Genomic DNA, 13101 nt, shown 5'->3' with positions numbered 1-13101 from the left:
GAAGAAGAATCATCATCTCGGCCATTACCTTGGTAAAGACCCGAGGCGCCGTGGACAATCCGAACGGCAGCGTCTGAAACTGATAGTGACAGTTTTGAACAATGAACCTGAGGTACCCCTGGTGTGCGGGGTAAATCGGAACGTGTAGATACGCATCCTTGATGTCCAAGGATACCATAAAGTCCCCTTCTTCCAGGTTCGCTATCACTGCTCTGAGTGACTCCATCTTGAACTTGAACTTTTTTATGTAGAGGTTCAAGGACTTCAGATTTAGAATAGGCCTTACCGAGCCATCCGGCTTCGGTACCACAAATAGAGTGGAATAATACCCCTTTCCTTGTTGTAATAGGGGTACTTTGACTATCACCTGCTGAGCGTACAGCTTGTGAATGGCTTCCAACACCCTCTCCCTTTCGGAAGAGACGGTTGGTAAGGCAGACTTCAGGAAACGATGAGGAGGATCCGTCTCTAATTCCAACCTGTACCCCTGAGATATTATCTGCAGGATCCAGGGGTCTACCTGCGAGTGAGCCCACTGCGCGCTGTAATTTTTGAGACGGCCCCCCACTGTCCCCGAGTCCGCTTGAGAGGCCCCAGCGTCATGCTGAGGTTTTTGCAGGAGCCGGGGAGGGCTTCTGTTCCTGGGAAGGAGCTGCCTGTTGGTGTCTCTTCCCTCTTCCTCTGCCTCGTGGCAGGTACGACAAGCCCTTTGCTCTCTTATTTTTGTAGGAGCGAAAAGGCTGCGGTTGAAAGGTCGGTGCCTTTCTCTGTTGGGGAGTGACTTGAGGTAAAAAAGTGGATTTCCCGGCAGTAGCCGTGGCCACCAAGTCTGATAGACCAACTCCAAATAACTCCTCCCCTTTATACGGCAAAACCTCCATGTGACGTTTTGAATCCGCATCGCCTGTCCACTGTCGTGTCCATAAGGCTCTTCTGGCTGAAATGGACATAGCACTCACCCGAGATGCCAGTGTGCAAATATCCCTCTGTGCATCACGCATATAGATAAATGCATCCTTTATTTGTTCTAACGACAGTAAAACATTGTCCCTATCTAGGGTATCAATATTTTCAATCAGGGATTCTGACCAAACTACTCCAGCACTGCACATCCAGGCAGTTGCTATAGCTGGTCGTAGTATAACACCTGCATGTGTGTATATATTCTTTTGAATAACTTCCATCTTTCTATCTGATGGATCCTTAAGTGCGGCCGTCTCAGGAGAGGGTAACGCCACTTGTTTGGATAAGCGTGTGAGCGCCTTGTCCACCTTAGGGGGTGTTTCCCAGCACGCCCTAACCTCTGGCGGGAAAGGGTATAATGCCAATAACTTTTTTGAAATTATCAACTTTTTATCAGGAGCAACCCACGCTTCATCACACACGTCATTTAATTCTTCTGATTCAGGAAAAACTGTTTGTAGTTTTTTCACACCATACATAATACCCTGTTTTACGGTATCTGTAGTATCAGCTAAATGTAACGTCTCCTTCATTGCCAAAATCATATAACGTGTGGCCCTACTGGAAAATACGTTTGAATTTCTACCGTCGTCACTGGAATCAGTGCCCGTGTCTGGGTCTGTGTCGACCGACTGAGGCAAAGGGCGTTTTACAGCCCCTGACGGTGTTTGAGGCGCCTGGACAGGCATTAATTGATTGTCCGGCCGCCTCATGTCCTCAACTGACTGTTTAAGGGAAGATAAACCATCACGTAATTCCACAAATAAAGGCATCCATTCTGGTGTCGACCCCCTGGGGGGTGACATCTGCATATTTGGCAATTGCTCCGCCTCCACACCAATATCGTCCTCATACATGTCGACACCACGTACCGACACACACCGCAAACTCACAGGGAATGCTCTAATGAAGACAGGACCCACTAGCCCTTTTGGGGAGACAGAGGGAGAGTCTGCCAGCACACACCACAAAGCGCTATATATACAAGGGATATCCTTATATTAAGTGCTCCCTTATAGCTGCTTTCATATATATATATATAGCCATTAATGTGCCCCCCCTCTCTGTTTTACCCTGTTTCTGTAGTGCAGTGCAGGGGAGAGACCTGGGAGCCGTTCTGACCAGCGGAGCTGTGACAGAAAATGGCGCCGTGTGCTGAGGAGATAGGCCCCGCCCCTTTTTCGGCGGGTTCTTCTCCCGCTATTTTTCCAGTCAGGCAGGGGTTAAATATCTCCATATAGCCCCTATGGGCTATATGTGAGGTATTTTTAGCCTTGTATAAGGTTTATATTTGCCTCTCAGAGCGCCCCCCCCCAGCGCTCTGCACCCTCAGTGACTGCCCAGTGAAGTGTGCTGAGAGGAAAATGGCGCACAGCTGCAGTGCTGTGCGCTACCTTATGAAGACTGAGGAGTCTTCAGCCGCCGGTTTCCGGACCTCTTCACGCTTCAGCATCTGCAAGGGGGTCGGCGGCGCGGCTCCGGGACCGGACTCCACGGCTGGGCCTGTGTTCGATCCCTCTGGAGCTAATGGTGTCCAGTAGCCAAGCAGCAAATCCACTCTGCATGCAGGTGAGTTTACTACTTTCCCCCTAAGTCCCACGTTGCAGTGATCCTGTTGCCAGCAGGACTCACTGTAAAGAAAAAAACCTAAACTAAACTTTCTCTAAGCAGCTCTTTAGGAGAGCCACCTAGATTGCACCCTTCTCGTTCGGGCACAAAATCTAACTGGAGTCTGGAGGAGGGTCATAGGGGGAGGAGCCAGTGCACACCACCTGACCTAGTAAAGCTTTACTTTTTTTGTGCCCTGTCTCCTGCGGAGCCGCTATTCCCCATGGTCCTTTCAGGAACCCCAGCATCCACTTAGGACGATAGAGAAAGTATGTTATTCGCTGAGCAAAACATATACTCGTGTCTGTCTCCGTTTAATATGTTTTTATTGGCAACACTAAGAAAACACAATGCTACAATTCTCAAGAATTTGGTTACGGTACTCAGGGAACACTTTACAACGGCTGCTCATAATCATTATTAAAAACAACAATACGTAAGTTCCCCAGTGAAGATACATACGCACATGTGCAGGAATAAAGTGGTTAGGAAAATGAAGTAACACTGATGTTACTCACCTGCCACTTTCTCATCAATCTCCCGATTGCCATCGTCAGAGTAGCGAGCAAAGTCCAGCGAATCAAGAGTGCTAATGCTACCAGCTCGATCTGAAACAGAACACAAGGCCAGTCAAAAAACAGTCACTACTTTTGTTTATTCCCTATTACTGCCATTGACATTCTAAAGTCTTCGTACAACCACATCAATTTGTCTCTCCGTATTTGCTGTGACTGAAAAGGTAGCCTGTGTCTAATATGGCCGTATCTCTGTGATGTAACACTATTAAGTGCAATTTAATTAGTGGAGAGGTTCCACAGTATCCTCGCACATCAGGTTTATGCGCACAAGCTGGCAATTAGTATAATGGAATCATAGTTAACCAAAATATAATGTAGTAAAATTAGCCTAAGACTACTACAGAACCTCGCAATTAACTAAAAAGTGTCTATTTAATATTGTATAAGATCTTTAAGCACAGTACACCACCAATAATCCGGCACCCTTGGTTTTAGCACTGTGCCGGATTATCTATTTTGCAGGATTATCGGTGGTATACACATAGGCTTACCCTCCCAACATCCTAATCCCAAACCTCCTACAGCCTGACTACCTCCCACAGCCAAACTGAGCCCTCCCGTAGCCTAACAACCCCCACAGTACCTAATCCTCCTGCAACCTGACTCCCAAAGACTCCCCTCCCTCCAGCCTGACTCTACCCCACAGCCTTACTGTGTCCAGATTAAGGGGTACATTTACTAAGCAGTGATAAGAGCAGAGAAGTGAGCCAGTGGAGAAGTGTTCATGGCAACCAATTAGCACAGTAACATCTATAATATGCATACTATAAAATGATACAGAGCTGCTGATTGGTTGATGGGGAAATTTCTCCACTGGCTCACTTCTCCACTCTGATCACTGCTTAATAAACGTACCCCTAAAAGAGGTGCTGGACAATAAGGTGTCGGATAACAGATTTTGTTCCTGTACTAGAAAAGTTAATCTAGGTATACATGCTTCTCTCTTTCATACCCAGAGGATTATCATTTTACTAAAATGTAACTCACCAGCCATGAGATATTTTCTTATTATACAAAGACACCCTTAAACTACCCCCTTACACACACAAACAAAATGCACTCCAATACAGCAGTCTGTCTAATGTTAAAAATGAAATACTTAATAAACGATACAAATGTCATATTATGAAATAACTGTATTCTGTTCGCAGTCATTGAATAAATGCAGAAACATGTTGGCATTAGATCCATTTTCAAAACTTGTATCATATTGACATTAAAAGAATAGGGAAAGGCTTGACATGCTGTAAGTGACCTGGAACAATTTAAGAGGCTCATTTACACCTATTCACCTTTACTGTGCTCCTGGCTTCTACACTTGAAAAGCATGTTTGTAGTTACACTATAAATGTTCACAGAGTAACATTTTAGGATTCATCTATTACAGAGGTACTTCGCATATTTGCAATAGAATCCCAATTGCGAAAAAACAGTTCCAGTCAAAATAATATTAAAAATGGATTAATGAAGTGTATTAATTTGTATTGCAAAAGTCATGTTGGGGATTAAGAACTGAGAAACAGGTTGACAAATAAACATGGGAAGGTTTGGTTCACTGTAAGAATGGTGCGGATATGGACAGATGATCCAGATGAGGGAAACAGATGCACACTGGGTAAGTTGCAATGCTGCCCTTGAAGTAAGAGGCAGCTGAACCACCAGATAGGGAATGCAGACAGTGATGCCCGTACCACCTTTAGCACCTGGCCGCACAAGCCATTACTTATTGTCCATCACTGCTACAAACCTCTAATACTCCACCCATATAGTAAGCATCAACACTTACTCAACAACTATTCAAGTATACAGCATCTCTCAATATACACTGAAAACAACCACAACATTACAATATGTACACAGAAATAACTTATTTTAGACACACTTTTCACTGTTCTGCCACATATTTGTTATATAGAATGCAATGACACTGTAACTCTGACTTATAAGAGTGATTTTGACAGAGAGAAATGCGATTTCTCTAACGTCCTAAGTGGATGCTGGGGACTCCGTAAGGACCATGGGGAATAGAGGCTCCGCAGGAGACTGGGCACATCTAAAGAAAGCTTTAGGACTATGTGGTGTGCACTGGCTCCTCCCCCTATGACCCTCCTCCAAGCCTCAGTTAGATCTCTGTGCCCGAACGAGAAAAGTGCACACTAGGGGCTCTCCTGAGCTTCTTAGTGAAAGTTTTAGTTTAGGTTTTTTATTTTCAGTGAGACCTGCTGGCAACAGGCTCACTGCATCGAGGGACTAAGGGGAGAAGAAGCGAACTCACCTGCGTGCAGAGTGGATTGGGCTTCTTAGGCTACTGGACATTAGCTCCAGAGGGACGATCACAGGCCCAGCCTAGATGGGTCCCAGAGCCGCGCCGCCGGCCCCCTTACAGAGCCAGAAGGCAGAAGAGGTCCGGAAAATCGGCGGCAGAAGACGTCCTGTCTTCAACAAGGTAGCGCACAGCACTGCAGCTGTGCGCCATTGCTCTCAGCACACTTCACACTCCGGTCACTGAGGGTGCAGGGCGCTGGGGGGGAGCGCCCTGAGACGCAATAATAAACACCTTGGATGGCAAAAGAATGCATCACATATAGCTCCTGGGCTATATGGATGCATTTAACCCCTGCCAAAATACATAGAAAAACGGGAGATAAGGCCGCCGATAAGGGGGCGGAGCCTATCTCCTTAGCACACTGGCGCCATTTTCCCTCACAGCTCCGTTGGAGGGAAGCTCCCTGTCTCTCCCCTGCAGTCATATACACTACAGAAAGGGTTATAAAAGAGAGGGGGGGCACTAATTACGCGCAGTATTAAAGATACAGCAGCTATAAGGGGAAAAACACTTATATAAGGTTATCCCTGTATATATATAGCGCTCTGGTGTGTGCTGGCAAACTCTCCCTCTGTCTCCCCAAAGGGCTAGTGGGGTCCTGTCCTCTATCAGAGCATTCCCTGTGTGTGTGCTGTATGTCGGTACATTTGTGTCGACATGTATGAGGAGAAAAATGATGTGGAGACGGAGCAGATTGCCTGTAATAGTGATGTCACCCCCTAGGGGGTCGACACCTGAGTGGATGAACTGTTGGGAGGAATTACATGACAGTGTCAGCTCTGTATAAAAGACAGTGGTTGACATGAGACAGCCGGCTACTCAGCTTGTGCCTGTCCAGACGTCTCATAGGCCGTCAGGGGCTCTAAAGCGCCCGTTACCTCAGATGGCAGTTATAGACGCCGACACGGATACTGACTCCAGTGTCGACGGTGAAGAGACAAATGTGACTTCCAGTAGGGCCACACGTTACATGATTGAGGCAATGAAAAATGTTATTACACATTTCTGATAATACGAGTACCACCAAAAAGGGGTATTATGTTCGGTGAGGAAAAACTACCTGTAGTTTTCCTGAATCTGAGAAATTAAATGAGGTGTGTGATGATGCGTGGTTTTCCCCCGATAACAACTGATAATTTCTAAAATGTTATTGGCATTATATCCTTTCCCGCAGAGGTTAGGGTGCGTTGGGAAACACCCCCTAGGGGGGATAAAGCGCTCACACGCTTGTAAGGGCTCTACCCTCTCCTGAGATGGCCGCCCTTAAGGATCCTGCTGATAGAAAGCAGGAGGATATCCTAAAATGTATTTACACACATACTGGTGTTATACTGCGACCAGCAATCGCCTCAGCCTGGATGTGCAGTGCTGGGTTGGCGTGGTCGGATTCCCTGACTGAAAATATTGATACCCTAGATAGGGACAGTATATTATTGCCTATAGAGCATTTAAAAGATGCATTTCTATATATGCGTGATGCACAGCGGAATATTTGCCGACTGGCATCAAGTTTAAGTGCGTTGTCCATTTCTACCAGTAGAGGGTTATGGACACGTCAGTGGTCAGGTGATGCGTATTCCAAACGGCATTTGGAAGTATTGCCTTATTAAAGGGAGGAGTTATTTGGGGTCGGTCATTCAGACCTGGTGGCCACGGCAACAGCTGGGAAATCCACGTTTGTACCCCAGGTCGCCTCTCAACATGAGAAGACGCCGTATTATCAGGCGCAGTCTTTTCGTGGACAAGCGGGCAAAAGATTCCTCATTTCTGCCCCGTGACAGAGGGAGAGGAAAAAGGCTGCAGAAATCAGCCAGTTCCCAGGAACAGAAACCCTCTCCCGCCTCTGCCAAGCCCTCAGTATGACGCTGGGGCTTTACAAGCAGAATCAGGCACGGTGGGGGGCCCGTCTCAATGAATTTCAGCGCGCAGTGGGCTCACTCGCAAGTAGACCCCTGGATCCTTCAGGTGATATCTCAGGGGTACAAATTAGAATTCGAGACGTCTCCCGCTCGCCGTTTCCTAAAGTCGGCTTTACCAACGTCTCCTTCTGACAGGGAGACTGTTTTGGAAGCCATTCACAAGCTGTATTCCCAGCAGGTGATAACAAGGTACCCCTCTTGCAACAGGGAACGGGGTATTATTCCACACTGTTGTGGTACCGAAGCCGGACGGCTCGGTGAGACCGATTCTAAATCTAAAATCTTTGAACACTTACATACAGAGGTTCAAATTCAAGATTGAGTCACTCAGAGCAGTGATTGCGAACCTGGAAGAAGGGGACTACATGATGTCTCGGGACATCAAGGATACTTACCTTCATGTCAAAATTTACCCTTCTCATCAAGGGTACCTCAGGTTTATGGTACAGAACTGTCACTATCAGTTCAGACGCTGCCGTATGGATGGTCCACGGCACCCCGGGTCTTTACCAAGGTAATGGCCGAAATGATGATATTCCTTCGAAGGAAGGGAATTTTAGTTATCCTTTACTTGGACGATTCCCTGATAAAGGTAAGATCCAGGAAACAGTTGGAGGTCGGTGTAGCACTATTTCAGGTAGTGTTGCGGCAGCACGATTGGATTCTCAATATTCCAAAATCGCAGCTGGTTCCGACGACTTGTCTTCTGTTCCTAGGGATGATCCTGGACACAGTCCAGAAAAAGGCTTTTCTCCCGGAGGAGAAAGCCAGGGAGTTATCCGAGCTAGTCAGGAACCTCCTAAAACCGAGCCAAGTCTCAGTGCATCAATGCACAAGGGTTCTGGGTAAAATGGTGGCTTCCTACGAAGCAATCCCATTCGGCAGATTCCACGCAAGAACTTTCCAGTGGGACCTGCTGGACAAATGGTCCGGGTCGCATTTTCAGATGCATCAGCGGATAACCCTGTCACCAAGGACAAGGGTGTCCCTCCTGTGGTGGTTGCAGAGTGCTCATCTTCTAGAGGGCCGCAGATTCGGCATTCAGGACTGGGTCCTGGTGACCACGGATGCCAGTCTGCGAGGCTGGGGAGCAGTCACACAGGGAAGGAATATCCAGGGCTTATGGTCAAGTCTGGAGACATCACTTCACATAAATATCCTGAAGCTAAGGGCCATTTACAATGCTCTAAGCTTAGCAAGACCTCTGCTTCAAGGTCAGCCGGTGTTGATCCAGTCGGACAACATCACGGCAGTCACCCACGTAAACAGACAGGGTGGCACAAGAAGCAGGAGGGCAATGGCAGAAGCTGCAAGGATTCTTCGCTGAGCGGAAAATCATGTGATAGCACTGTCAGCAGTATTCATTCCGGGAGTGGACAACTGGGAAGCAGACTTCCTCAGCACGACCTCCACCCGGGAGAGTGGGGACTTCACCCAGAAGTCTTCCACATGATTATAAACCGTTGGGAAAAACTCGACAGGTATTGCGCCAGGTCAAGGGACCCTCAGGCAATAGCTGTAGACGTTCTGGTAACACCGTGGGTGTACCAGTCAGTGTATGTGTTCCCTCCTCTGCCTCTCATACCCAAGGTACTGAGATTGATAAGATGGAGAGGAGTAAGCACTATATTCGTGGCTCCGGATTGGCCAAGAAGGACTTGGTAACCGGAACTTCAAGAGATGCTCACGGAGGATCCGTGGCCTCTACCTCTAAGAAGGGACCTGCTCCAGCAAGGACCCTGTCTGTTCCAAGACTTACCGCGGCTGCGTTTGACGGCATGGCGGTTGAACGCCGGATCCTGAAAAGGCATTCCGGATGAAGTCATCCCTATCCTGATCAAAGCCAGGAAGGATGTAACCGCAAAACATTATCACCGCATTTGGCGAAAATATGTTGCGTGGTGCGAGGCCAGTAAGGCCCGACGGAGGAAATTCAACTGGGTCGTTTCCTACATTTCCTGCAAACAGGAGTGTCTATGGGCCTGAAATTGGGGTCCATTAAGGTTCAAATTTCGGCCCTGTCAATTTTCTTCCAAAAAGAACTAGCTTCAGTTCCTGAAGTTCAGACGTTTGTAAAAGGGGTACTGCATATACAGCCTCCTTTTGTGCCTTCAGTGGCACTTTGGGATCTCAATGTAGTTTTTGGGTTCCAAAAGTCACATGGGTTTGAACCACTTAAATCTGTGGAGTTAAAATATCTCACATGGAATGTGGTCATGCTGTTGGCCCTGGCCTGGGCCAGGCGCGTGTCAGAATTGGCGGCTTTATCCTGTAAAAGCCCTTATCTGATTTTCCATTCGGACAGGGCGGAATTGAGGACTCGTCCTCAGTTTCTCCCTAAGGTGGTTTCAGCGTTTCACCTGAACCAACCTATTGTGGTGCCTGCGGCTACTAGGGACTTGGAGGACTCCAAGTTGCTAGACGTTGTCAGGGCCCTGAAAATATATGTTTCCAGGACGGCTGGAGTCAGGAAAACTGACTCGCTGTTTATCCTGTATGCACCCAACAAGCTGGGTGCTCCTGCTTCTAAGCAGACTATTGCTCGTTGGATTGGTAGTACAATTCAGCTTGCACTTTCGGTGGCAGGCCTGCCACAGCCAAAAATCTGTAAATGCCCACTCCACAAGGAAGGTGGGCTCATCTTGGGCGGCTGCCCGAGGGGTCTCGGCTTTACAACTTTGCCGAGCAGCTACTTGGTCAGGAGCAAATACGTTTGTAAAATTCTACAAAATTGATACCCTGGCTGAGGAGGACCTGGAGTTCTCTCATTTGGTGCTGCAGAGTCATCCGCACTCTCCCGCCCGTTTGGGAGCTTTGGTATAATCCCCATGGTCCTTACGGAGTCCCCAGCATCCACTTAGGACGTTAGAGAAAATAAGAATTTACTTACCGATAATTCTATTTCTCGTAGTCCGTAGTGGATGCTGGGCGCCCATCCCAAGTGCGGATTGTCTGCAATACTGGTACATAGTTATTGTTACCAAAAAATCGGGTTATTGCTGTAGTGAGCCATCTTTTCTAGAGGCTCCTCTGTTATCATGCTGTTAACTGGGTTCAGATCACAAGTTGTACGGTGTGATTGGTGGGGCTGGTATGAGTCTTACCCGGGATTCAAAATCCTTCCTTATTGTGTACGCTCGTCCGGGCACAGTATCCTAACTGAGGCTTGGAGGAGGGTCATAGGGGGAGGAGCCAGTGCACACCACATAGTCAAAAAGCTTTCTTTAGATGTGCCCAGTCTCCTGCGGAGCCTCTATTCCCCATGGTCCTTACGGAGTCCCCAGCATCCACTACGGACTACGAGAAATAGAATTATCGGTAAGTAAATTCTTATTTTTACTATCTTATCACATTTAGGGGCAGCCATATTCAATAAGCTGCGAGGCTCACCGCACAGCTACATCTCTGCATGAAGCTATTCAATTACTGATGCGACCCCACTGCACTTAGGGGATCATTCCGACCCGATCGCTCACTGCAGTTTATCGCAGCGATCGGGTCGGAACTGCGCATGCACCGGCGCCGCAGTGCGCTGGCGCATGCCAGCCGTCATTGCCTAGCGATCGCCTCTGAGGTAGAGGCGGTCGCTGGGCGGGAGGGGGCTTGACGGCGGCGCTGCGACCCGGGGAAGCGAAGAGGTTCTCCCGGCCAGCCGCAGGAGCTGCACTGGCCGGGAGTAACTCCTGAGATGCAAAAGCATAGCCACTGTGCGATGCTTTTGCATTTCTGCTGGGGGGGGGGGGGCGCATGTGCTGGGCGTCCCCACGCATGTCTGAGTGCCTGATCGTAGCTGTGCTAAATTTAGCACAGCTACGATCAACTCAGAATGACCCCCTTAAAGCAACGATTTCTTCGCTGCCTCAGGAGCTGCAAGGGTGGAAAAAAAACAACAAAAAAAACATGTTAAATGCATCCACTGGGGCTTACTGTGTGGGGTAAGCTCTATACATTTTGCGTAGAACATTTACTCTCTCACCCTAGTTACTTATAAATGAAAGGCAAAGGTGATGAGATCCCTTACATTAAGAGGATCTTCCTGGCTCCAGTTAGATAAGGCAGGGCAGGGAAAGATGCTTAATTAGGCCGGGTAAAACTGGACTTCATTATATGGGGGAGATTCAAATGTTTGAAAAGTCAGTTGGGTGTCTGTTTTTTCCTATCTAATAGACGGGACAAAACAGACACCCAACCGACTTTTCAAACATTTGAATCTCCCCCTATATGTCATTTCTGGCGGAAAGTCTACACCAGGGGTAGCCAACCATGGTCCTCGAGAGCTACCAACAGTTGACGTTTTCCAGGTCTCCTCACAGAATAACAAGTTCAGTAATTAGCTCCATCTGTGGATCTTTCAAAATGTGTCAGTGAGTAATGACTACACCTGTGCAGCTGCTAGGCGAGCTGTAAAATCTGAACTGTTGGTAGCTCTCGTGGACCAGGGTTGGCTACCACTGATCTACGCGGTTTACAGGTAGAAGGCAGGCATTTTCAGTGACATTAACCCCATCTTGAAGCTCGAGAATGGATGAATATTCATTATACTGTACATTGTTTATCGAAACAAAAGGTGCATGGGAGAATTGATAAAAATATATATATGTATGTGTGGAGGGGGGGGTGCATTTTGGAGGATACTGAACTTATTTATGCTAACACATGGCCGCCCCCTGTGAGGTTGGGAATAGGATGCAGGAATATATAAATGGAATCTGGAATCTGCATCCCACAGGATGACACCTTGAAAATGACTCAAGTCGAAAAAACGTTGGTGGATTGAGTATGGGACACCATCCTGTCACTGGAAGATCTGTAAGAACAGTTGTCTGTGGGATTTTTTAATCTGTTGTCTGAATAAATATTTTACTTCTTGCTTGGAAGGACTCTGATACTATATCGGTCTACTGGGATATTGCTCTTCAGAGAGATGTCCCAGGAAAGATATATTGAAGGCTCTTCCCACCGGGATGCACCTCTTGAGTTTTTTATGGTGGTGTTTAGCATTGGACACAGGAGGGAACAGAGGGTATGACAGTTATATACACTGGAAAAATGTCTGTATAACATTTGCTTTATGCACTAATATATAGCTTTCTCCCCTCACCTCTAAGGGGGGAATTCAAGTCATGGCCGTAACTAGGGGGGGGCTAAGGGGTCACGTGCCCCAGGCGTGGGAGTCGAGGGGGCACAGGGAACTCTGTCTGGCTCCCTGACAGCTGCTCCTTCACCCCCCGCAATTGCCACCCACAGCCGCAAATGGCGCAGTCATGGACCCGCCGCGGCTGCGTCTCAGTGTCTCCCTCTGCCTGCCCACCCGCCGAGTAGCCCCTCCTGCAAGCCCTCCCCGCCCGCATCATTACCGGCTGGCGACCGCTGCTTACAGGGGACGGAGACGCGGCTGTGCGTGCACCGTCACCTGCCGCCCCTCTGACATCCGGCACCCGCTGCAAGCCCCAGATACTGGCCTCACTCACTGCACGGAGGCTAAGGATTGATCTACAGCGTTGAGTGGAGAGGGTTTATATATACACTATCGTTATTTATTCCTATATATATATATATATATATATATATATATATCAGTAGAGGAATGGGCGCACTTGGGTTGTTTTTCCACCCAATATTCAATGGGGAAAAACAGCAGTCTCCCTAAAATATTTACTCCTAATTCGTGAGCATAAAACCACATTTAACATGTTCCATGTAAAAT

General features: G+C 47.8%; 1 protein-coding gene across 3 annotated transcripts in view; it reads right to left on the bottom strand.

The window, feature by feature from the left end:
- The window catches only part of RELCH (RAB11 binding and LisH domain, coiled-coil and HEAT repeat containing), a 292769-nt gene that overhangs the window by 210614 nt on the left and 69054 nt on the right, over positions 1-13101 (bottom strand). For all 3 annotated transcript variants that reach the window (XM_063922986.1, XM_063922985.1, XM_063922987.1), the window contains exon 2: positions 3090-3179. In XM_063922986.1, the coding sequence (XP_063779056.1) occupies positions 3090-3179 (90 nt within the window). The remainder of the gene's footprint in view (positions 1-3089; positions 3180-13101) is intronic.

The sequence above is a fragment of the Pseudophryne corroboree genome, chromosome 5 (assembly GCF_028390025.1).
Source record: "Pseudophryne corroboree isolate aPseCor3 chromosome 5, aPseCor3.hap2, whole genome shotgun sequence".
Taxonomy (NCBI): domain Eukaryota; kingdom Metazoa; phylum Chordata; class Amphibia; order Anura; family Myobatrachidae; genus Pseudophryne; species Pseudophryne corroboree.
This window is presented reverse-complemented; position numbering and strand designations above follow the sequence as displayed.